This window comes from Hyperolius riggenbachi, chromosome 7 (assembly GCF_040937935.1).
Source record: "Hyperolius riggenbachi isolate aHypRig1 chromosome 7, aHypRig1.pri, whole genome shotgun sequence".
Taxonomy (NCBI): Eukaryota; Metazoa; Chordata; class Amphibia; order Anura; family Hyperoliidae; genus Hyperolius; species Hyperolius riggenbachi.
In genome coordinates this window covers 85525108-85551876 of record NC_090652.1, presented here as the reverse complement: position 1 = coordinate 85551876, position 26769 = coordinate 85525108, and the positions used below count along the sequence as shown (strand labels likewise).

Genomic DNA, 26769 nt, shown 5'->3' with positions numbered 1-26769 from the left:
GGGTGGGTGTTGGGTGTTAGTTTTGAATGTAGGTAACCTCTTATTATATTAAATATGAACTGTAGTGAAAATATCATAATGAATAAAATTTAATTTTTTTTGTTTACAATATTCATATATAAAAGATTTAGTCAGTCTTTGGCCATTGTAAAATCATTCATCATCCTGATTTACATTCTGAAATGTATCACTGATGGTGACATCTTTAGTACTGCAAGGTCATCTGTGCGGAATGTTTGTTACTGAGAATTCTGAAGCCAGTAAAAATAATGCCTGGTCTCTCAGAATGCTCTGGGAGGAGAATTCCGCATAGCTAAACAGCCTCAGCTAAGCATCACTGGCAGGGCGGGGCCACATACAATATACGGAAGTGTTTCTGATGCTGAAACGTGAAATTACTGTAAAGGTGAATATCCTGAATAATTGCATCCTGCATTTTACTATATGTTATTACAGGGCCTCTTTAATTTTAATTTCATTTTTCATTTCATTTACATTCATTCTAATGCTCAGTTTATATTGCCCAAATTTACATCATGGTCTCAAGGTCACTTTAATGTCCTGAGTCATTTAACTTTTTAAAGCGGGATTGTCACCATAAAAATCAAATTTCAACAGCAACTGGTCTGAGAGTATTAAGTGATAAAGAGGCTAATCCTGCATTAAAAATTTTCAAAGCTTTTTCTGCAGTTATGGTTTGGAGTTATCACATACCTCAGGAGCACTGGCCCTTTAATTGCCATTGCCATCGGCTGGCAAAACAGTTGCATGCTGGGGGTCTTTTTATCTATAACTAGCAAACCTAAGCACGTTTAAAAAGGGGTTTTATTATAGAGGATATATTCCTCCTCTTCCCTTATTTTCCCCTCCTTCTAATTACATAAGACAGTGCACTTCCTAGTATAGACCTCAGTGGGAGTGTCTGAAGACTCTGGGAGGAGGGCGAGTAACGAATACAAAATTAGCAAGATGAGAAAAAAAGAGTGAGGGAGGAAATGATGTCAGGATTAGCTTCATTTAACCGAGATGGAAACTGTCTGGAATAGGATTCTCTGTGGGTGTCACTTGTTCTTTAATATATTGGTTGTGTACGTTTCCCACTTATACTCTTTGGATTTCTATTTTTGGCCCTGCCTATTGGCCATAGGTGATCAGTGCAGACAAAATGGCTGCTGGAATCCCTTGAACTTGGTTGTAACCGGCAGTCATGCATAATGCAATGCTCTGTGCACTTTATAGTAATATCTCTGGGGAGAAGCGTGCAGGGAAAACTCTCATCTAACATGATGCCCTCGCATGACTCAGAAAACTGTGAAAATAAGAAAAAAATGCCAGTTAATTAAAACTGGCACAATGCCATGGAGTGGATATGAAGCAGAGCTCTAAATATGGTAAAATATAGCAATATATGACACATCTTTAAAGGTGCCGATTAACAGTACAATATTTTCACCTCATGCTGTTTTTTTTTTATACACACTTTAAGATCGAAGTGTACAGAAAACTCTGCAGTGTGTGGCAAAAATGAATGTAAAACCATTCTATAGTTGATTGGAACAGAAAATTGAATTGAAGTTGGATTTTACAATCTTATCTGAAGAGACAAAATGCCCTAATTGAACTGTTTGTGGGAACAATCAGTAGTTACCTTCCAAGTGTTTACAACCTTAAAGAGACACTGAAGTGAAAAAAAAATTATGATATAATGATTTGAATGTGTAGTACAACTAAGAAATAAAACATTAGGAGCGGAGACATAAGTCTAATATTGTTTCCACAGTACAGGAAGAGTTAAGAAACTCCAGTTGTTATCTATGCAAAGGAGCTATTGAGCTCCATAACTTTGAAAGTCGCAGAGAGCTCTGTCTTCTGAAGCTTGTTATCTCAACTGTCAGTCACTGTATTTTCTTTCTCTCTGCAGAGGACAGGTCAATAGTTCACTGGCCTGCTCTGTAAAATCATTTAGGATGCTGAGTAGTGTGTCCACTGCAAATATTAGAGAATGATGCAATGTTATAAAAAAAACACTATATAACTGAAAATAAAAATATGAGAATATTTGCTTTGCTTCTAATATTCTTGTAATTATCCGTACAACACAACCAAATTCATTATATCATAATTTCTTTTTTTCGCTTCAGTGTGCTGAAAGATCGCATCTGATGAAAAAATGTTAATGGGCACCTTTAAAATTAATATGGTGAATAGTAGAACTTTGTCCAAAACATATACAGTATGTTTTTTTTTCCAGTTTTGATCAGACTGATACTATTTGAGAGGGGGGGGGGGGGGGGTATATCATATGCGTGTGGTAAAGTGGTCAGACTTTTCAAATGTTATATTCAATCACAAAAATTGATTGCAGTTCTTGAATATTGAAAAGAAATATAAAAAAATGTGTAGCCACCTTTAGTCACCTCCTCATTTTATTGGCATAGCAAGAGGGGATGCAGCGGTTGCAACCACACTAGGGCTCCTGGTTCTGAGGGTTCCACATAGATCTCCCCTCCAGTTGCTGCATTAGCTCTGTATTGGTGCTGTAATAGGAATGATCACCTCTATATGTGATTAGAATAGATGTAACCATTACTAAATCATTTCATGTACATTGCTAACACCTCTCATACAGTAGCTGGCTCTGAGAGATGGTTTTGGTCATCTGTGTCACGTGACTGTTACAAATACAGTGCTGTTGGAGCCCAAGTGACACTGCGTGCGCTCACGTAGGTAAATGGGTGCACTGAAATAAACAACAGGTAGGTATATGCAGTGATGGGTATTACAATGTGCACCTGTCACACACAGACAGGTACTGGACAGGCACAGTGACACTGCGTGCGCTCACGTAGGTAGATGGATGCACTGAGGGGAACAACAGGTAGGTATATGCAGTGATGGGTATTACAATGTGCACCTGTCACACACAGACAGGTACTGGACAGGCACAGTGACACTGCGTGCGCTCACGTAGGTAGATGGATGCACTGAGGGGAACAACAGGTAGGTATATGCAGTGATGGGTATTACAATGTGCACCTGTCACACACAGACAGGTACTGGACAGGCACAGTGACACTGCGTGCGCTCACGTAGGTAGATGGATGCACTGAGGGGAACAACAGGTAGGTATATGCAGTGATGGGTATTACAATGTGCACCTGTCACACACAGACAGGTACTGGACAGGCACAGTGACACTGCGTGCGCTCACGTAGGTAGATGGATGCACTGAGGGGAACAACAGGTAGGTATATGCAGTGATGGGTATTACAATGTGCACCTGTCACACACAGACAGGTACTGGACAGGCACAGTGACACTGCGTGCGCTCACGTAGGTAGATGGATGCACTGAAGGGAACAACAGGTAGGTATATGCAGTGATGGGTATTACAATGTGCACCTGTCACACACAGACAGGTACTGGACAGGCACAGTGACACTGCGTGCGCTCACGTAGGTAGATGGATGCACTGAAGGGAACAACAGGTAGGTATATGCAGTGATGGGTATTACAATGTGCACCTGTCACACACAGACAGGTACTGGACAGGCACAGTGACACTGCGTGCGCTCACGTAGGTAGATGGATGCACTGAGGGGAACAACAGGTAGGTATATGCAGTGATGGGTATTACAATGTGCACCTGTCACACACAGACAGGTACTGGACAGGCACAGTGACACTGCGTGCGCTCACGTAGGTAGGTGGGTGCACTGTGAACAGGCAGTTATATGCAGTGATGGGTATTACAAATCTGCACCTGGCACAATAGTAATTACCACCAAGGGGCCAAAGGCCAGCTGCGACTGACTGACAGGGCTGTATATAATGCAAGTGGGCCACAAGAAAAAATGGATCACAAGAACAAGATTAGCTCTCAAAAGAGCTGTTGAGGGGTGCTTTTTTAGCAATAAGAATCAGCAATGAGCAAGCTAACAAGCCTACAAGAACCTAACTAAGCTTTCCCTATAGGTCCCTGCACAGCAGCTCTCCCTTCTCTAATTACTGCAGGCACACGAGTGAGTGAAAAGCCTTACGCTGCCTGCCTTTTATAAGGGGGGTGGGGCTCCAGGAGGGAGTGTAGCCTGATTGGCTACAATGTGCCTGCTGTGATGTAGAGGGTCAAAGTTGACCCTCATGATGCACTATGGGGGCGAATCGAACTTCCGGTAAAGTTAGCGGTTCTCCGCGATCGCGAACCACGGAAGTTCGCCGGTTCCCATTCGGCGGCGAACCGTTCGGGCCATCTCTAATGGACATTGTAGATTCACACTAATGCCAAGAGTGTGCAAATCAGTAATCAAAGCAAAAGGTGGCTACTTTGAAGAACCTAGAATATGACATATTTTCAGTTGTTTCACACTTTTTGGTTATGTACTATACTTCCACATGTGTTAATTCATAGTTTGGATGCCTTCGGGTTGAATCTACAATGTTCATAGTCATGAAAATAAAGAAAACTCTTTGAATGAGAAGGTGTGTCCAAACTTTTGGTCTGTACTGTACATGGCTCTCTAGCTGCATCATTTCCTCCAGTGGCGTATAACAATTTATACGGCACACCAAAACCTGTCAATAGCTACTACAGCGTCAGAGGTGCAAGAAGGGGATGTGGAACAGCTTTTTAAATGATTACTACTATTCAAATTATCTATAGAAGTGATTATAATGAGCACAGGACTAATAGAGAGCTAATACTGTAGTTGAGGGAGGGCCCCTCTGGCCCAAGGGCCCCGATGCGGTTGCAACCTCTGCACCCCCTATTGCTACCCCCCTGATTACCTTATACTCTCACAATCAGGTTGGTTGCAACTTTGTTAATAAATCTAACAAAATACTCTCTCTTGCTAGCAATCATTTATAAAGAACTAGCAGAAGACCTGGCAGCAGGGGCGTCGCTAGCCCTGTTTTAGGGGGGCACGTGCCCCCAATCTTTCCTGGGGTGCCACGGATCTCCCGGCCGCCGCTGCCCCCTTTGTCAGCGGCTCCCTCCAGCCGCCGCCGCCGCGTCTCAGACCTCAGGATCAGGCGGCGAGCCGGCGACCAATCGTGCGGGCGCTAGGACCCAGCGCCCGCACTGATATGCGGAAGTGACATCACTTCCGCATATCGAGCGGGTGCGTCCAGCGCCCGCTCGTACATCTGGTCGGGTCGCCGCTGATCCTGAGGTCTGCTGAGAGGTAGGGGGGGAAGCGGCGGCGGCGGCTAGAGAGGGGGCCTCCCTGTCACTCACTCACTCCCTAAAGGGGCTCCCTGGCACTCACTCACTCCCTAAAGGGGCTCCCCTGGCACTCACTCACTCCCTAAAGGGGCTCCCTGGCACTCACTCACTCCCTAAAGGGGCTCCCTGGCACTCACTCCCTAAAGGGGCTCCCTGGCACTCACTCACTCCCTAAAGGGGCTCCCTGGCACTCACTCACTCCCTAAAGGGGCTCCCTGGCACTCACTCACTCCCTAAAGGGGCTCCCTGTCACTCACTCACTCCCTAAAGGGGCTCCCTGTCACTCACTCACTCCCTAAAGGGGCTACCTGTCACTCACTCACTCCCTAAAGGGGCTCCCTGTCACTCACTCACTCCCTAAAGGGGCTCCCTGTCACTCACTCACTCCCTAAAGGGGCTCCCTGTCACTCACTCCCTAAAGGGGCTCCCTGTCACTCACTCCCTAAAGGGGCTCCCTGGCACGCACTCACTCCCTAAAGGGGCTCCCTGGCACGCACTCACTCCCTAAAGGGGCTCCCTGGCCCTCACTCACTCCCTAAAGGGGCTCCCTGTCACTCACTCACTCCCTAAAGGGGCTCCCTGTCACTCACTCACTCCCTAAAGGGGCTCCCTGTCACTCACTCACTCCCTAAAGGGGCTCCCTGGCACGCACTCACTCCCTAAAGGGGCTCCCTGGCACTCACTCACTCCCTAAAGGGGCTCCCTGGCACTCACTCACTCCCTAAAGGGGCTCCCTGGCACTCACTCACTCCCTAAAGGGGCTCCCTGGCACTCACTCACTCCCTAAAGGGGCTCCCTGTCACTCACTCACTCCCTAAAGGGGCTCCCTGTCACTCACTCACTCCCTAAAGGGGCTCCCCTGGCACTCACTCACTCCCTAAAGGGGCTCCCCTGGCACTCACTCACTCCCTAAAGGGGCTCCCCTGGCACTCACTCACTCCCTAAAGGGGCTCCCCTGGCACTCACTCACTCCCTAAAGGGGCTCCCCTGGCACGCACCCACTCCCTAAAGGGGCTCCCTGGCACGCACTCACTAAAGGGGCTCCCTGGCACGCACTCACTCACTAAAGGGGCTCCCTGGCACACACTCACTCACTAAAGGGGCTCCCTGGCACGCACTCACTCACTAAAGGGGCTCCCTGGCACGCACTCACTCACTAAAGGGGCTCCCTGGCACTCACTCACTCCCTAAAGGGCCTCCCTGTCACTCACTCACTCCCTAAAGGGGCTCCCTGTCACTCACTCACTCCCTAAAGGGGCTCCCTGTCACTCACTCACTGCCTAAAGGGGCTCCCTGTCACTCACTCACTGCCTAAAGGGGCTCCCTGTCACTCACTCACTGCCTAAAGGGGCTCCCTGTCACTCACTCACTGCCTAAAGGGGCTTCCTGTCACTCACTCACTGCCTAAAGGGGCTTCCTGTCACTCACTCACTGCCTAAAGGGGCTCCCTGGCACTCACTCACTGCCTAAAGGGGCTTCCTGGCACTCACTCACTGCCTAAAGGGGCTTCCTGGCACTCACTCACTGCCTAAAGGGGCTCCCTGGCACTCACTCACTACCTAAAGGTGCTCCCTGTCACTCACTATCGGGGTCCCTGTCACTCACTACCTAACTGGAGGCGCCTGTCACTCACTAGCTAACCTGGGGGTCCCTGTCACTCACTACCTAACTTGGGGGGGCTACCATATTAAGGGGGCATTCTGCCTATTTATGTGAAATGCTGTCTATTTATGTGCCTCATGACTGCTGAATGTGTCTTGTTGGGAGCCTTATGATTTGTTGGGGGCCTCATGATTGCTGAATTTGTCTTGTTGGGGGCCTCATGATTTGTTGGGGGCCTCATGATTGCTGAATTTGTCTTGTTGGGGGCCTCATGATTTGTTGGAGGCCTCATGATTGCTGAATTTGTCTTGTTGGGGGCCTCCTGATTTGTTGGGGGCCTCATGATTGCTGAATATGTCTTGTTGGGGGTCACATGATTGCTAACTGCGAGACTATGGGAAAAGCTGAATCCTTATCATATGAGACAATAGCATTAAACCTACTTTTTTAGCGTTTTAAAACAGAAAATAAAACTGGGAGGTTCTAAAAAATTGAATACATTTTTCAGGAGTAGGATGGATGAAATTGTTTATCTTCACAGTTTATTTTCAACTTGGATTTTCCATAATGTTCATGTATGAGTTAAAACGTTTGTACAGTATTTAGTTTAAATTGCTGTTGCCACTTTGCGATAGATACCGGTAAGTGACTTTTGGGTTGCAGTTTGGGCACTCGGCCTCCAAAAGGTTCGCCACCACTGTCCTAATCTGATGTCCCACCATTGCTAGGTTCATGTAAATTTGTCTCCACCCGTTACCACACCTATATTCTGGTCCATGGCCCACCCATTTTTTGGTGCGGCGCGATAAGCACGCCACACAACGTGATCGTCATATTTTTGGCACGCTAGCTGCAGTGTGCTGAATTCTGCTGCCTACAGTATGTACAGTATACGCTGTTCTCTAGTGCTTGCACTGTGTGCTGATTTACCTCCAGTGTGTACAGTGTAAGGTGTTACTCTGTGCCTTTATTGATTGTAAACCAGCTGTATTGTATGCTGATCCCTGCTACTTTCAGTATGTACAGTATTAGCTGTAAAGCCTGGTACACACATACAATTTTGATTAGCCAATTTTAGCTCTGTTCATAAAATTCATTGTCTGTTGGCCCACTTACTGCACGGGGGTGGGAAATTGGGGGTCAGTGATTGACCAATCAAAATTGTATGTGCGTATACATCTTTGATCTATGCCTATACTGATTGTAAATGATCGAAATAAAGGACAGGGGGCTCCGTCCAATATTTCGATGGGCAGGCCCGTTATCCGTAGCTTACACCGCTGCTAAGTTCATGTACATTTGGCCCCACCCATGGCCACGCCCACTCACCGCATGGCCACGCCCATTTTCCCCTCCTGGTGCCCACAGGTGCCACTGATCTCCAGGGACCCTAGAAACGCCCCTGCCTGGCAGTGCCCAGGTATGGATTTGGTCTCTTTTGTTTGGCAACTTTTTCTAACCTTGACACAGTCAATGACGAAGTTTGCAAGCTTTGGGGTCCTTGGCAACACTAATGTGAGCTGTTGAAATTTTCCCATTAAAATCAACCAAACAAATGTGATTGGCTATTTTATGCCCCGCCCACTTTCCCTGAATTTTTTACCTCGTCACCAAATGACCAACTGTGTTCAGGGACTCTGGCTTTATTACTGTAAGAATGGCAGCCTTTTACAATTTTTCCATTGACATGAATGGGTGAAATCTGATTGGCTGTTGTAGTTCTGCCCAGGTATGCAATGGAGATGTCAGACATCCAGAACGTATCATCCCAGGGAGTAAGCGATCTGTATACTGAGTTTCATTGAAATCGGTCAAGGGGTTTTCGAGTGATCGCGGCACATACATACACACATACATACTTACATGCACACTATTTATTATGTTAAATAATATTTCTTTAAACACTTTGATGTTAATATTTATATTTGCAGGAGAATGTACTGCCAATTGTATTATTTGTCATGTGATTTTGTGTTACTGAGATCTCATGCTTCCCCTACAGGATAAAGGTTTATGCCAGGAACACTGTGACTATCTGACCTCTGCCCCCTGCGTGGTGCTGTGCCTGAAGAGAATGAATGCAGTCCTCAGGCTCCTGGAGCTGCTAGGCCCAGAGGATCCACGCGTGTGCAAGGAAAGAGACCAGTTCCTGTGGAGAGCTCAGTATGGCAGCAGTGCTCTGCACAATGGGATGTACGGTATGAAGACACGTGACTATGTGCATCATGCTTTCCACTGCCACACAGAACACCAGTTAAAAGTAGATGTTTGCAGTAATGTCATCTCAACCTAAAACTGTTCTAGAAGTTAAATGCCAAACTTTATTCCTGGACTTCTCCCCTCACTTCAAAACCCCCACTTCATGCTCACTTATGGGAGTTTTCATTGGTCACATCACCCCTTCTGAGTAAATTGCTACTCACCTCCCCACACCAGGGACATAACTACAAATCATGGGGCCCCAATCATAACTTTGATGGGCCCCCCAAGGTTCACACCCTTACCTACCCCTGCTGACCCTCACAGCCTGGGGCCCACCTTGCAGGGGTCATAAAACAAGTGTGGCCACCATAATCTTCACACCCATAACAAGTGTAGCCACAACAACACCTGATCTGAAGGATGGACCCTTTATAACAGGGTGTGAAGTAGTAGGTGGGGCCTCCTTACAGCTCTGGGCCCCCATGCAGTCCCAGGTAGTTATGCCCTTGGTGAGATTACGTAGATGGTTTCCATCTATCTATCTATCTATCTATCTATCTATCTATCTATCAGTTATGTTGGAGACTAAGGGCCTGATTCACAAAGCGGTGCAAAGTGTTTGCACGCGAGTGAAAACCCCTTTATCACGCCTAAACTCAGTTTAGGCATGATGAGAAGAAACTCGCGTGAATTTTCTGCGCGCACAGTTTTGCGCGCGCGCCTGCAGCACCCGATGCTTCGCGCGAAGCTCCCATTAAGCCCTATGGGACTTTGCGCGCGCGCTTACGCGCGTACGCGCGGTAGCTTCGCGCGAGTTAGAGCACAAAGCGGTGATAACTTTGCTAGTGCAAAGGTTATCACGCCTAAAGTATTTTAGGCGTGATAACTGAGTTATCACCGCTTTGTGAATCAGGCCCTATGTGACCAAGTCGGATCTACACATCTATTTTGGTCCTGTCCTTCTATCCAGACCTTCTGTGATCATCTGGTCTCTGTTACTAATAAAGAATCTCACTAACATCTTGGTTCTCAAGCACCCTTGGATCTGCTCCTTGGATACCCCCTTGCAGTTGTGTTTCATGCACTTGATTTCCCCCCATCCCAGTCTGCAGGGCCTTGGAAAGATCGTCTTGCATCAAAGCTGTCTTTGGGTCCAAAAAGGTTGGGGACCCTGATTTTAAAGGACAACTATCACAGAAATGTGTTAAACTTAAAATACACTTGTATTAGTTGAACATTTGTCCCCGAATAAAATGCACTATAAATGTATTTTTTCCTATGTCTCTGTCACTTATAGTAGCTATTATAAATCTGACAGATCTGACCGACTTTGTACTAGCCTGTCTCCTCATGGGTTCTCAGTATTTTATTTTTAATTCTTTAAATAAAGCACTATCTTGAAAGCACCTCTATAATGGTGCTGGGAAGCCAATCTCTTCCTGTGTAAACTATTCTGGCAGTTGTAGTGTGCTACTGCCATGCAGAGAGTGCTTTTGAAAATAATCTGATCGGTCTACTGCCTGCTCTAATTGTCTGGAACATAGGAACAAAGTAACGAGAAAATGAGAGAGAACACTGAGAGCCCAATATAGAGCAGTATGTACTGCATTGATGTGGGTGATGAGAGGCAAGTATGTAAAGTTATACTCACAAACATGGGTTACCACTAAGGCAACCACTGTCAATGCTGGTGGGCAGGGCCGGCCCGTCACTTTTTGCCGCCTGAGGCAAATGTGGCAGAGCTGCTGCTGCCGCCCCCCCCCCCCCTGTCCGGGGGGGCCCGGCCGCCGAGCCGGAGGGGTAGCGGGCAGGTCGGGGGTATTGTGCACTCCATTGACGTCACTTCCTGCATCGCCGTCCACTTACAATACAGTGGGCGGCGATGCAGGAAGTGACGTCAGTGGAGCGCTCGCTGGAACGCGGAAAAGGTGAGTCCTCCCCGCCCGTGCCTCTTACGATCTGGCAGCAGCTTACTAATTACAGGCTGGAGGGGAGCGCAGATCGGGGGCCCTAGGCGAGGGAGGGAGGGGTCCGACCCCCCTCCCCACCGCTAGGCACAATACCCCCGACCTGCCCGCTACCCCTCCGGCTCGGCGGCCGGCCCCCCCGGGCGGGTGCCGCCCTTTGAAGTTTGCCGCCTGAGGCAAATGTTTCACCCCGCCTCATGAGCGGGCCGGCCCTGCTGGTGGGGAGATAAGACCTGTCCCCACTCAGAATTAAGAAGTAGCTCTCTGTAGAGCTGGAACCAAGGGGTTAACACCCTTCCACCATGGGTGAACTTGAACAATGTGGACGCGAACAGATGCACCAAAAGGATAAAAGTAGATAATTAATAATAATTAAAAAAAAACGGGGAAGGCAGTGGTGGACTTACCCCCTCCAAGCAGACACAAAAACAGGTTGATATTATATCGACAAGAAAATGTATTTATATATACACTCCAAGGGGTCATGGCAATGCGTTTAGCAGGTGTGGCCCCGCTTCATCAGGCAATAGGGGATGGAGCATACAGCAACAAGTGTCTATGTTTCAGCCTAGCGCCTCTAGGAAGAAAGTAATTTATGCTGTATTTTACTCTGGGAAAAATGTACAACTAATACAAGTGTAATTTACATTTTACAATTTTTTTGATAGTGGTCCTTTAAGAAATAGCTTCACTTAGATGAAACATTAGTTTAAAGTAAAAAAAAAAAAAAACCCAAAACAAAAGCTCAGCAAAGCCATTCTCATTTCCTGTTGTAGCGCTGAAGCTTCCCTCTCAGAGAGCTTTGCCATCATGCTGCCCCTTCCATAATAAGCTTAGCTTTTTTTTTCTGAACGTTTCACACATCTGATGAGCCGGTGAAGCCCTGAAAATGACAGCAGATGGGAGCCATTAAATGACTTGTCAGTCCATCTTTCCTACTTACAGGAAAACCTCAGCTAGAAGGGCTTAAATTATAGATGCTGTTTTCCTGTCTCTCTTCCACGGATTGTTACACCACTTCATATGATTGCTCCGCTCGCCCATTATGTATTGTGTCCATGAGCTAAAGCATTATTCCATTCTGCGCTGAACGTGCCGGCGCCGGTGTCCCCTTCCTGCTTCCAGCAGATGTCTGCGCTCAATGCAGTTTGATCCCCGTGTCTGTCTCTGCCTGGCCTGGACTCCCAGCTGAGCCGCGTGATTAGTAACTGGTTTGCGGTTGCGCTATTCCTTTCTTCAATCATGCAGGAATCAAAGAAGTTAAAATAATGAAGACGTCATTTCCTTATTGTTTAACGGAGCCACGCTCCATAGACAGATGTTTCCCTAGTTTTCTGCAAGTTCCCAATATTGATGTACTTTATATGAGTTGAAAAGTCCCCTACAGTGGTGTAGCTAAGGAGCTATGGGCCCCCAAGCACTTTATACATAAGAATTGATACAGCGCACCAAAACTTGCCAACCAGAGTGTCAGAGGTGTAAGAAGGGGACGGGGAACAGTTTGTTAATGAGTACTACTATTTTAAAGCATCTGTAGAAGTGATTATAACCAGCACAGGACCAATAAATAGCTAATGTTTCAGTTGAGGGCCTCAGGGCCTTTCTGGCTCAAGGGGCCCTGTGTGGTCGCAACCTCTGCACCCAGTATTGCTATGCCACTGTACCCGTACCTAACAAGGCTTTCACTTCTGCAGTCCACTCGGACATCTATCAATGCTCCTTTCCCCTTCCTTAAAAGGAACCTAAACTGAGAAGGATATGGATTTTTCTTTTTAAAATAATATCAGTTGCCAGACTCTCCTGCTGATCCTGTGTCTCTAATACTTTTTAGCCACAGCCCCTCAACAAGCATGCAGATCAGGTGCTCTGACTGAAGTCAGACTGGATTAGCTCATGCTTGTTTCAGGTGTGTGATTCAACCACTACTGCAGCTAAAGAGATCAGCAGGACTGCCAAGCGACTGGTATTGTTTAAAAGGAAACATCTATATCCCTCTCAGTTAAGGTTCCCTTTAAGCGGAATACTCACCACCTGATGGAGGAAGATGGATCCAGCGACGTCTTCCTCATGACGAGCGTTCCACGATCCATCTTCTGGCCGGTGGGTATGCCCGAGGGCACACGATAGGTGTGAAGGGAAGTCAAGCGATTGCGGTACTTTGCACAGAGTTGTTGAGGATCTTAAAGATCTGATCCACCATGACGGTTGTTATCGCTCCGTGATGCTAAAAGATGTTCATGTGATCGCGCCTGTGTACCCAACATCGCGAGGACAGAGAAATGATCACTCGCTGCTCAAAATATCGCCGGTTGCCAGAAATATTGTCGGAAAAATCGTGTTGTGGGTACGGGCCTTAACAATCTAAACGTTGTGATGATGCTGGACTGTGCACCTTCATCTTCAGATGTAAATGTGTAGTAGAAGTGAATGGACCAGCACTTCAGCTCATATGGGCAGACTTTGTGTCCTCATCTGTGAATCCGCCTCAGCAGTAGTATCTATAATGTATATTAGAGGGAACTGACAATCACGGGATGTAATCTAAAGTTTAATGGCATAGCCTTGTCTTCCTTCCCCTCAAGGACCCCTTCTGATGACACGTAATATCACTTACGTACTTTGGGCATAGAAAGCTTATTTTGGGGGTGTTTTGTCACATCTCTCCAGCTGATCAGCTAACCTTAGCTTAGCCTCTAAGTAAAAAGTAACTTCCCAATGCTTAATCATTACTGCCCCATTCAATGATAACCACTTTCTGATGCCTAAGCTTTACCATGCACCTAACACTAACACATTTCTGGTGACTAACTCTACCCTCCACACTAATGCTAACCTCTTCCAGACACCTAACCTTAACCACCAAGTCCTTCCTGATGCCTTACCGTAATCTGCTAATCCTAGCATCTAAATCTAACTCCTTGACCTCAACCAGTGGTGGAGCCAAGAAGTTACAGAATCTGTATATAGCTTGAACTCTCTGGGTATAAATTGACAATTTGAATTTAATAAATACAGTTTGAGTTCCTGTGTCAACATTACAGATGAATCAGCAACCTGGCTGTGTTCATGTGTGGAATATTATTATTTGGTCCAGTCTTTATACCTCTTTTCTTCTTTTCGCAGCGTCCACTTCTTACCCGGCTGCCATTCAAGACATCAAGCGCTTCTTCCCTGAAGGCCTCCTCTGTGATCACCTGTCTTCTCCTGTACTGGAGAGAGAGAAGGTAAAGTTTACTGTTGTTTCCATACTTAGAACTGCCTCATGAGGTTACACGCTGTTCCAGCCTGAGTTATGCTGCTGCCAGTTAACAACAGCTTAGTCCACAATGTGGTAAATATAAGAATCCCCAACATCCCGGTTATGAATGCTATTCATTTTTATTATTCTATCCTTGCTTATACAGTACAGTCAAAATGATTCTATCCTTGCTTATACAGTAGAGTCCCGGTTATCTGGAACTCAACTGACCAGCAGTCTCAACCAACCAGCACAAATCACCATCAGTACTCACAGTAGGGAGGACCAACTTCCCATGCTGTTTGAGGCTCTGGTTCTATAGCTCCTCTAAAGTTAAAAGCCTTTAACATTGAGTCTCAAGCAAGCAGAAAGCAGACTTATCCAGCATCCCCGTCGGTGCCGGATAACTGAGACTTTTCTGTAATCTGTTTTAAAACCGTGCCCGAAAACAATGTTTTTTTTTTTTTTTTATTATTATTATTTTTCTGGAAAAGAACTGTAATTGCCTGTTTGAAATTTCAGTGGGGTTCACACTTCCCGCTTTGTTAATTTTGATTAGCAATTTCTTCTTGGCTGCGCCCAGCTTTTTTTGTGTTTACATATAAGTCTTATTACCTTGGAGCTGTTGAGCAAGCAATCTGTCTGTCTATTTGTTTGACTTGGGCTCGGCTCCCACCTGCACCAAGAACTTGCTCGTTTGGTACATTTTTGGTAATGTAGCAACTGACATGTAAACGGATCTACTGTTAAAAATAGCTTGTGCTCCCACTTGCTATTTTTGTTTTCAATCAGTTTTGAATTTTAACCACTTCTGTGCCAGGGGGTGGTTTTGCTGATCGGTGCTGCGTGGGCTCTCCAGCCCGCAGCACGGATCAGCTAGCAGCCAGGGCGATCAGACTTCCCCCCTTTTTTCCCCACTAGGGGGATGTCCTGCTGGGGGGGTCTGATCGGCGCCGGCTGCTTGCGCTTGCGGGGGGGCTCTTCAAAGCCCCCCTCCGCAGCGCTTCCTGGCCTCCTTCCCCTTCCCTCCCTCTCTCTCCCTCTGCGAGCGGCGCAGGACGGAATTCCGTCCTGCGGCGGATAGGATAGGCTTCAGCCTATCAGGTGCCGGCGGTCCCCGGCCAATCAGAGGCCAGGGATCGCAAATCTCCTCTACGGCGCTGCTGCGCAGCAGCGCCGTATATATGTAAACACCGGGGAAGATCGGCGGCTCGCAGGGTGTTCACGGAGACACGACTATAAGAAATTTTTGGCTAGGGTTCAGGATATGTAATTCAAATAGTAGAAAATTTATTGATAATACAAAAAGACACAATTACATAGCTTGATTGCATGCAAAAATCAGCTTCATAAAAATACCCAATAAAAACTTGCGGAGCAACTAGGCAACCACTGAGAGATGCTCTGCCTTGACTGCAACTAGACTAATCTAAGCCGGCATCATACGTCCATTCATACAACCAAGCAAATGGCGCCCACTCACTCCTAAGCGTTGCTAAACTCCATTGCTGTGCGTACTGCTTGGAGGGCTGCTCCCATAGGGGCTATAAGAGTCCACCTGCACAGCAGCGATATTCAATGAGATAAACAATATTCTCCACAGGGATATAGGATAATTGGCAACTTGAGAGTCACTCTTACCACCTCCGTGATGACTGGCTGTGTGGGTACCCACTCGGTGGTGCTTCACAAAGTCCCATATGGTAACGGACAAGTCAGCCCTTCCATCTGTATAAAATGTGCGCTTGAGCAGTGCTTCTTGGAGCGGTTGGCCGTGATGGAATCTGCTCCGTCAAAGCGGCGTCCTGATACTGTGCTCGGCGTCAGCATCAGCTGTTAACTGTCGGCTATACCGCTGCTACAAGCCGCAATCAGCAATGGCGGCACGCATGGAGGAGTAAGTCACGGCTCCGGAGTGAATAACATCCGCTGGTGTGGATATGACGTGCATGTGATGCACTAGGCTCCGCCCATCGACGCGTTTCCCGCCCCCTACAGGCGATTCGTCAGGACGCTCCGTGAACTGACATGGAACGGCCGCTCATACGAGCGGCCGTTTCCATGCAATCCGCTTCAGGATTCAGGGGCGTAGTTAATCGTACGCCGAATCCTGAAGTGGTTAAGAAAAATTGAACAGCAAACCAAAACAAATATTGTATAAAATTATACATCCAATGTAAACACCTTACTACCTTACTAGTGCACCTAATTGCAGAAATAACAATACTACATATGGGGGGGGGGGGGGGGGACAGGGGACATAACATTTCAATTGTGTATATTCTGGTGGGAGGTGTCCACCACCCATTAACTTGACCATATATGGTTGGGTGGTGACAGGCTCAGTGTTTTCAACTAATTAGCCAGTGAAGCCCATCTTTCGGCAAAGATGGAGCAAGATTATGAAGACTTGGTCTAGATGGGGGTGTATTGTTGTTATCATTTTTATATCAATTAGATAGCTTTCTAATAGTCCTAAAGAGAACTGTATCAAATAGAGATCAGGGGCACTTTTGGGCTCGCCAGCTGGAAAATGGGTTTGGCCACGCACCGGAATCTGGGTGTGGTCATGGGTGGAGCCAAATTTACATGAAATTAACAGCGGTCTAAGTAGGCCTGCCCAGCAAAATGTTGGATGAACCCCCACTTTCCATTAATACAAAAAAAATGCAGCATATCACATAAATAGGCAGTGTCACCTGGCCTGCTGCCAGGTTATCTGGCAGTGCCCCCATAGCATTCCCTGACTGTTTAGTGGACCCCCTCCTTCCATGGGCCTCCCATTAAGGCACCACAACTCCCAGCATGCCCCATAGAATAACCACAGCTCCCTGCATGCCCCCATAAAGGCATCACAGTGCCCAGCATGGCACCACAGCACCCAGTATGCCCACATAGAGGCACCACAGCACCCAGCATACCCCTGATTGATGCACCACAGCTCCCAGCATGCCCACCACTGAGGCACCACAGCGGACTCTGCCTGGGGGATATCCAGGGAACCCTAGAATAGATCCGGGGCATGTGCCACTGATCTTTGGGGCTAGCAATGCCCTTGTATATATATCAAGAGAGATTGTGTGTGTTAACCTCGTAAAGGCGGGAAAGGAGGAATAGGTAAAGACCATAGGGGAGAGGTCAAAGTAGCAAGAAGTGAAAGAGTTAAGAAAAGGAGAGAAAGAAGGAGGAACAATGAGGAGCGGTGGGTTAATTTGGTGTAGATCAGTCTGCCTGTTTGTGACCTATTGGTAAGGAGGTGGACTAGGTTAAGCAACCTTGTTTAGTGGAAACGTACCAAATGGTAGGTCAGAGTTCTTTGGTCCAGGAACCTCTTTCTTAGCCTAAAAGGTAGCCAATCAATGGGAAACAGATTTTATTGATTTTTTTCATGGTGTCTTCTGACCTAGCCCTCTGTTTTTTGAAAACTAGGATACAACTAAGTCTGTTTTTGACTGACTTGAAGAAAGCTTTCCAGGAATTCAGAGAGGCTGCTATATTCAGTTTGGTTGCAATAAAGATATAGCTGAGGAGTGTATTCTGTGCTTCGGAAAGGTTAGGGTGTGGTAGCCCTAATAGTGCTTGGAGAGGGTTCCTGGGGAAGGAGGCAGTTAATAGGGACAACACCATAGCAAGACCCTCATCCATAGTCTCCTAACCAATCTACAATTCCACCAAATGTGACTACATGTACCAGGGGTGTTGCAGCCTGTGAAGCAATTTATGGTATGATTTTGGTATGTTGTTTCAGATAACAGGCAAGTTTTCTAAATCTATTTCCATCCCTTGTTCCGTTTCCCATTTCTAAATGTAATCTGGTTTGCGTTTGCTGCGGATGAAAGTGAGTTCTTTAGAGATTAGTATGATTAAACTGGATTAAAGTGGCGCGTCCTCCTCTCCTTGACAAAGCGGGGTTGCGCCCGCGGAACTAGTGAGGCTGCTAGAAGGGTTCTTCCGTCTCTCCTGCTCACTGTTGCCTTACCAATCATCCATCCGGGCTAAGTATCACTCTATTCCTATTCCTAATGCACTTATCTGTGGGCTGCTACACTGTCGTGACTATGCCAGAGAGCCTATTGCACTGATTTATGATTCTCACATGAAATGTATGCACTATTAAGCACTTTATCCACAAGAGTGGATCATATTAGTTGGTGTTATCACATATTATTTTATGTATTTAATTGATTAGGGGGTTGTTTGCTGTTCATTTTGTCAAAGGTTTTTGAGCTATAGCACTGCACTTATATACTGAACCCGGGTTCATGCAGGGTACAGGCTCTATTGAGAACCTGTAGCACTGTGTTTCTATCTAATATTGTGTGTATACTTATTTGTAGCAACAGATATTTATAGCATGGAGAAATTGTATGGGATGTTTTATTATATTTGTTTTTAATAGTGGTTGGGTGTCACTCCCTGTTATACATTGTACCGTTAGGTTGATCATCTTTAATAAAGATCTCTTATATATTGTGATGCATTAGTATTGAGTGGTGCTTGTTCCAGGGTTTCTTTCTTCTACCAAATAGTGCTGTGTTTTTGACCCCAGCACACTCAGCCACCATTCACAAGGGTGCGAACAAAATCTCTTGTTGTTAAAGTGGCAATAATATGAAGTGTTGCGCCAGTGGGAACAGCAGCCAAGTCTGATCAATGTGTATCCCAAGTCCCTAAGTAAATGTAAATAAAATCAAATCAAATATCAGACTGGGCTAGAACTTCTCAAATTCTTATTTTATTGTAAGGAATTACTGACTTGAATGTGGGCCACCAATTGATCCCCTGTAAAAATAGAAACCGTTTCACCCACTCTTGGTGGGAAAATAGCAATAGAATATGTGTGTACACACAAAAATCTAGGAATACATACAAATTGATAAAAAAAACTTCATAAAAATCCATATAATAGTAGATTCCAAGTTTAATTGCAGGTGTGGTACTCCTTATGACGCTGGGGCTTGGTTTCTTTAGATAGGCATTTATGCACTAACATTCAGTTGATGAAAATTGTGTATAGCAATCTGACACATAGATTGAAAAACAGTGTTGCTCTGTTCCTTTAAACTGCGTGCAGTGGGTATGCATGCATTAGCACTGATGGAAATATGCTGTATAGCGATCCAACATATAGATAAATAGGTGGTGTTGGTTAATTCTTTAGAGATACGTACAATCACTTATAGATTTGATGGTAATGTGTACCTAATGGACAAGTATGAGGATTCATATATTTTTACTCACCCTCCTTCAGTGTTGCTCCATAGGGGATTGATGACTTTGCGGGGAGCCGCTCAATCCCACTCACCCTGGCCGGCGGCAGAGTGGGAGAGACTTGACTAACTGCTTTGATGGCAGCGCAGCGTCGGGCGGCTTGCCCGGCTCCCGTAGTGTATGAGGAGCGTCCTCCCGCTGATGGGTGACTGCTGTCATTCAAATGCATAAGGTTCTAGGTCCTTATTGAGACCATGAGGAACTAATGTATACAGGGAGTGCAGAATTATTAGGCAAATGAGTATTTTGACCACATCATCCTCTTTATGCATGTTGTCTTACTCCAAGCTGTATAGGCTCGAAAGCCTACTACCAATTAAGCATATTAGGTGATGTGCATCTCTGTAATGAGAAGGGGTGTGGTCTAATGACATCAACACCCTATATCAGGTGTGCATGATTATTAGGCAACTTCCTTTCCTTTGGCAAAATGGGTCAAAAGAAGGACTTGACAGGCTCAGAAAAGTCAAAAATAGTGAGATATCTTGCAAAGGGATGCAGCACTCTTAAAATTGCAAAGCTTCTGCAGCGTGATCATCAAACAATCAAGCGTTTCTTTCAAAATAGTCAACAGGGTCGCAAGAAGCCTGTGGAAAAACCAAGGTGCAAAATAACTGCCCATGAACTGAGAAAAGTCAAGCGTGCAGCTGCCAAGATGCCCCTTGCCACCAGTTTGGCCATATTTCAGAGCTGCAACATCACTAGAGTGTCCAAAAGCACAAGGTGTGCAATACTCAGAGACATGGCCAAGGTAAGAAAGGCTGAAAGACGACCACCATTGACCAAGACACACAAGCTGAAACGTGAAGACTGGGCCAAGAAATATCTCAAGACTGATTTTTCTAAGGTTTTATGGACTGATGAAATGAGAGTGAGTCTTGATGGGCCCGTGGCTGGATTGGTAAAGGGCAGAGAGCTCCAGTCCGACTCAGACGCCAGCAAGGTGGAGGTGGAGTACTGGTTTGGGCTGGTATCATCAAAGATGAGCTTGTGGGGCCTTTTTGGGTTGAGGATGGAGTCAAGCTCAACTCCCAGTCCTACTGCCAGTTTCTGGAAGACACCTTCTTCAAGCAGTGGTACAGGAAGAAGTCTGCATCCTTCAAGAAAAACATGATTTTCATGCATGACAATGCTCCATCACACGCTTCCAAGACAAGTACTCCACAGCGTGGCTGGCAAGAATCAGAATCAGAATCACTTTATTTCGCCAAGTACAGCAAGAGCTGTAATCGGAATTATTTGTGGTTCACATGGCATAGACAGAGTATGAGACAGACATACACATGGCATGGACAGAGTGTGAGACAGACGAACAACACGTACAGTAGAAATGCATTGACCAGTTCGTATCTCATATCGGCCCTTTCACTGCTGTGCAAATACAGTCCTAGTGACTAGTAATAAGGTGCAGGTAAAGGCCCCGAGTCCATTTTGGATATCAGACCGTCCATTTGGGTATCAGACCATCCCGGCAGGCATTGGCGGGCACCGGCTGACCGACCCAGCTGGAGCACGCTGGTGCGCGGGCCAGACAGTGGGAGGTTGGAGTTCAGAAGCCGAACAGCTTGGGGGAAGAAAGTGTTCCACCGCCTGGTGGTTTTGGATGGTATAGTCCTGTAGTGACGGCCCAGCGGAAGGAGCTTGAAGTAGTGGCTGCCTGGGTGAGAGGGGTCACGGGAAATCATGGTGGCTCTCTTCCTCATCCTATTGGAGTGGAGGAGATCAAGAGATGGAAGTGGAGATCCGATGATCTTCTCTGCGTCAGCTATGACTCTCTGCAGTTTGCGTTTGTCGCTGGCCGATGCACCAGCGTACCAGACAATGACTGAGGAGCAGAGGATGGATTCTATGGTGGCGGTGTAGAAGCTGGTCAGCAGCTCCCTGGGCATGCCAAATCTCTTCAGTTGGCGCAGGAAGAACATCCTCTGCTGGGATTTCTTCTGAATTCTGGTGGTATTTTGCCCCCATTTCAGGTTGTTTGTGAGAGTCAAGCCAAGGAACCGAACAGATGTCACCATAGAGACTTCCGTACCTCCAATGAGGACTGGAGGGAGGGGGGTTCCTCCTGAAATCAACGACTAGTTCAACAGTCTTTGCTGCGTTGAGGACTAGGTTGTTGTCTTTGCACCAGTCACATATTCTCTCAACTTCACTGCGGTACTCCTGCTCCCCGTTGCTTCCAATTAGGCCGATGATGGTGGTGTCGTCTGCAAATTTGATGACTCGCACAGAGTCAGCAGATGAGATGCAGTTATTGGTATAGAGGGAGAACAGTAGAGGTGACAGAACACAGCCTTGTGGGGCCCCTGTATTGGTAGTTCGAACGCTGGAGTGGTGGTTGCCGAGCTTTACCTGTTGCGTTCTGTTTGTCAGGAAGTCTTTGATCCATGTTCGGAGAGTAGGGTCGACTCCGAGCTGTGTCAGATTGGTGATCAGGATGTCTGGGCAGATCGTGTTGAACGCCGAGCTGAAGTCCAGGAACAGGATCCTAGCATAGGAGGCGGGGCTGTCTAGGTGCTCAGTGATGTATGCCACGCTGGCATTGATGGCGTCCTCCACGGATCTGTTAGCCCTGTATGCGAATTGAAGCTGGTCTAAAAGGGCGTCCGTGGACCTCTTCAGATGGGCAAGGACCAACCGCTTGAGGAGCTTCATGATGTTAGAGGTTAGGGCCACTGGTCGGAAATTATTGTGCTCAGTGCTGCCTGTTTTTTTCGGGATTGGTACAATTGTAGACCTCTTAAAACAGGAGGGGACTGTGCCGTCCGATAGTGACTGCCTGAATAAGGGGGTGAGCACAGGGGCTAGCTGATCAGCACAGGATCGCAGGCAGATAGACGACACACCGTCCAGGCCGGAGGATTTCCTGGGGTTGAGCTTGCGGAGGTGCCGGAGTACCTCTGATTCCAGAACAGCAACAGGAGCCAGGGTGACGGGTTCACCCGAGGGGGGGGATGCTACATTCGATGCTGTTTGGCCCCCCGCCTGGTTGGGATGTTGCTCGAATCTGCAGTAGAACTCGTTGAGCTACTCTGCCAGTCGAGGGCTCGGGGTCGCCGTTTGGGGTACTGGTTTAAAGTTCGTGGCTGCTCTCAGGCCTTTCCATACTTCCCGTGTGTTGGTTGACTGAGGGGAGAGCCCCAGCTTTTCAGCGTAGGCCCTCTTTACAGAACGCAGTTCTTTTTCCAAGGCGTGCCTGGCCTCTCTGAAGTCCTCTGAAGAGCCAGATCTGTGCGCTTCCTCTTTGCGTTTCCGAAGTCGATGAAGCTTGTCGTTGAACCAGGGTTTGTTATTTATGTAGACTCTGAAGGTTTTGGATGGGATACACGCTTCTTCGCAGAAGCTAATGTAGGAGGTGATATTCTCGGCCCATTCATCAAGGGTGGGTGCCTCCAGAGTCGTCCAGTCGGTGGTTTCAAAGCAAGCTTGGAGCTCCAGTTTGGCTTCTGCAGTCCATTTTTTAGTGGTTCTGACGATGGGCTTTGAGGTCTCCAGGAGCCTCCTGTAGGTGGGGATCAGGTGTATAGTGTTGTGGTCGGAGTTCCCCAGGGGGGCACCTTGGGTGGCCTTGTATGCATTCTTATGGACCGTGTAGCAGTGGTCCAGGGTGTTACAGTTCCTGGTGGGGCAGGTAATGTGCTGCTTATAGCGGGGAATCTCGTGCCGAAGGTTTGCCTTGTTGAAGTCACCCAAGATGATGAACAGGGCCTCCGGGAGGGCAGATTCCCACCGTAAGATACCGTCACTAAGTATCTGTAGGGCGGTCCTGGAGCATGCATCGGGAGGAATGTAGACCCCAACGAGGACCACGGAAGAGAACTCCCTCGGGGAGTACCGGGGCCTGCAGTTTATGGCGAGGAACTCAACATCAGGGGTGCAGGCCTTGTGGAGAGTGGTGGTGTCAGAGCACCAGGAGGTGTTTATGTACAGGCAGATACCACCCCCTCGCGTTTTCCCTGAGAGGGCAGCATCTCGGTCTGCTCTTAGGAGGTTGTAGCCCGGGACATGTAGAGAGTTGTCGGGGATGCTGTCACACAGCCAGGTCTCGGGGAAACAGAGAACAGGGGTGTTCTTGCTGATCAGGGGCTTGCTATCGAGTAGGAGGAGCAGCTCGTCCAGTTTGTTGGGCAGTGAGCAGACATTTGCAAGTAGGATGGCAGGGACAGGGGAGCGAAGACCTTTCCTTTTGAGTCGGACCTGGGCCCCCGCCCTCCTTCCTCTATGGCGGCGTTTGTTTGGTGCTCGCTTGGTGGCGAGGTATTCGATGTGTGCGGTGACGGCATTCCACAGGGGAGGGCCCGGTATGGGCATTGGACTGACCGGGGGTTCCCATTTAAGAAGGGCCTCTCTAGAAAGGATGGCAGTGCGTTTTACGTCCATGGCACAGCTACCACGGTACAGTGTGCGCCCCAGGTAGATGGAGTGTAGTAGGCAGCACAGCACAGTGTATGGGGCACCGGTAGATGGTGGGCGGCGGCCCGGCACAGTGAGTGGTGCAAATTAGAAGGGGTTAGGGGCAGGCTGCCCAGCGCAGTCAATCAATGGCACAGATGTGGTGCAGGTGGAGTGGGGCCGGCAACACAACACAGGCTGGCCCAGGTAGTTGGTATAGGGGCAGGCAGTCCGTCTCAGTGTAGGGCCCAGTTTTGATGGGCTGGAGCAGGCAGCACAGTATGGCGCAGTAGATGGTACAGTAGATGGTACAGTATGCGTCCCGATTTGGTGGTATGGGGCGGCAGCACAACACGTCACAGTCGATGGCAGCACTGTACAGTCTGTGGCGCGAGCTAGATGGTGTGGAGCGGAGCGGGCCGCCTGGCCTGGACTAAGACACAAACAGATGGTATGGAGCAGGTGGCACAGCACAGTCTGAGGCACAGATAGATGGTATGAAGCAGGCAGCACGGCACAGTCTGAGGCACAGATAGATGGTATGGAGCAGGCAGTACAGCACAGTCTATGGCACAGATAGATGGTATGAGCAGGCAGCACAGCCCAGTCTATGGCGCAGAAGGATGGAGTGGAGCAAGCAGCATGGCACAGTCTATGGCGCAGATGGATGGTATGTAGCAGACAGCGCAGAACAGCACAGACAAAGGCACAGATGGATGGAGTGTAGCAGGCAACACAGCACAGACTAGAGTCCCAGGAGGTGGAGGGGCGAACTGCAGAACTCACCATGGATGGTACAGGGCATGTGGGGCCTCTTCTCCAGGTGAAAAGGGGGTCCAGGTCGGTGGAAGGCAGGCAGGCAGAGCGGAGTCCTCTCAACCAGGCGAGGTGTTGCACAGTAGGTCGAGTTGATGGAGAGCAGGCGGGCAGAGCAGAGTCTCCGAGGTGCAGCACCTCTGCAGTCCCAGAGACCAGGTTGTTGGAGAGCAGGTCGGGCAGAGCAGGGTCCTCCTCACCAGGCGAGGTGCTGTCCCCGAGGCCAGGTTGATGGGGAGCAGGCCAGGCAGAGCATGGTCCTCCTCGCCAGGCGCGGTGCTGTCCCAGAGGCCAGGTTAAGGGAAGCAGACTGGGCAGAGCGGGGGCCTCCTTGTACAGTCCCAAGAGGTTGGTGATTGCAGGCCGGGCCACGTGGGTGCGGGCCGGGCCACGTGGATGCAGCGGAGGAGATGCGTACCGCAGGAGGATGCCAAGAGATCCGGGAAGCCAGGAGCAGCGCCGGGGTTAGAAGCAGCGACAGGATGCCCAGAAGCGAGAGTGCAGCAGGAGCCGGAGTGTCGTCGGGGGAGCGCATTCAGATACCGCAGCTGCGGCAGGCTGTGTGAGGGCGGTCCGGGGGGCATCAACGGCCCAGGGAGTGTCAGTATGCCAGAGGCAGTGGCGGCCAGGATCCGGGGAGTTACCGGGTGCAGTGACGGACTGTAGACGGAGACCAGAGCGGCAGTCTGGGTGGAAGACTGCTAGATGGATGCTGGGCACTGCGTAGAGGTCCGATGCGGATACAGGACTGATGCAGATACAGGTCCGATGCAGGTACAGAGAAACTGTCCTAAGCTATCCTGTCACTAACCCTAAAAGCTATATCACTATATCGCTAAACTAAACTAAAAAACAAAGAAAATAAAACAGAGAAAAACAAAGAAAAACTGCCTAGAGTGTAGAGCCATGTGACCGAGGCGACCTGCGTGGGCGCCATCTTGGTCTAAAGAGAAAGGGTATAAAAGAAGAAAAACTAATGACATGGCCTCCTTGTTCACCTGATCTGAACCTGATTGAGAACCTGTGGTCAATCATAAAAAGTGAGATTTACAAGTAGGGAAAACAGTACACCTCTCTGAACAGTGTCTGGTAGGCTGTGTTTGCTGCTGCTGTTCAATAATACAATTATTCCTCAAAAATACCACTTGCCTAATAATTCTGCACTCCTTGTATAGACTATAGATCCAAAAAGGATTCTCGCCTAGACATTTCCATTAGGAAGTCGCCTCCCCTCCATGGTTTTATTACTTTTTCTATGACACAGAATTTTGATCCTTTGAAGGAGCAGTTCTGTTACAATTTGTAATGAGCTGATAATGGATGTTTCTTATTTCCTTTTTGTATATTGGCACAGTGTTCGCCTTATCTTTCTCTTAACGGGCGTTTTGTCCTTCCCACATATTGTTTGGAGCAGGGGCATGTCAGAACATAAATGACCCCCACGGTGTCACAATTTGTGACATCTTTAATGCAAAATTGTTCCTTGTTAGTTGTAGATATTAATTATTTGACCCTCTCCACAGGCAATTTTGTTTCCTTACAGGCCCTGCAAAATCTGCATTTTTTGAAGTAACCATCTTGTCTTTTAACCTTATCGTTCCTTATGATGGGACTAATATGTTACCCAAATTCCTGGATCTTTTGAATATAATTTTTGGATTTTCTGATAATATTGGGGTGAGAAGGAGATCCTCTCTTAGGATATTTCAGTATCTTCCTACTATCTTCCTCACCCTATATGCTTGGGAGGAATAGTTCATAATTAGGCTGGGTTGTTCAGAAGTTTGCACATTGGATGTTTTCTCTCTTAACAGGTTTTGCCTAACGGTGTTTCTTGCTTTTTGTGCCCCTTTTGTCTCTCTGTGCCCCCTCTGGGTCTCTCTCTGTGCCCACTCAGTCTCGCTCTGTGCCTGCCCTGTGTCCCTCTCTGTGCCTGCCCTGTTTCTCCTCTCTGTCTCTCTGTGCCCCCTCTGTCCCCCAAGCTGCAGCAGTGCTGGACATCCCTTCCAGCACGAGTCCAGTGATGCCCGTCTATCCTCTTCGCCTCCTGCAGGCTC

At 47.8% G+C, this 26769-nt stretch overlaps 1 protein-coding gene across 3 annotated transcripts in view; it reads left to right on the top strand.

The window, feature by feature from the left end:
* The window catches only part of LOC137524412 (dynein axonemal assembly factor 8-like), a 259050-nt gene that overhangs the window by 144899 nt on the left and 87382 nt on the right, over positions 1-26769 (top strand). For all 3 annotated transcript variants that reach the window (XR_011022677.1, XM_068244202.1, XM_068244201.1), the window contains 2 exons: positions 8829-9024; positions 14119-14219. Coding sequence is in view for 2 of the 3 variants with exons in the window: in XM_068244202.1 (XP_068100303.1) it covers positions 8829-9024; positions 14119-14219 (297 nt within the window). In the remaining variant the exon portion in view is untranslated. The remainder of the gene's footprint in view (positions 1-8828; positions 9025-14118; positions 14220-26769) is intronic.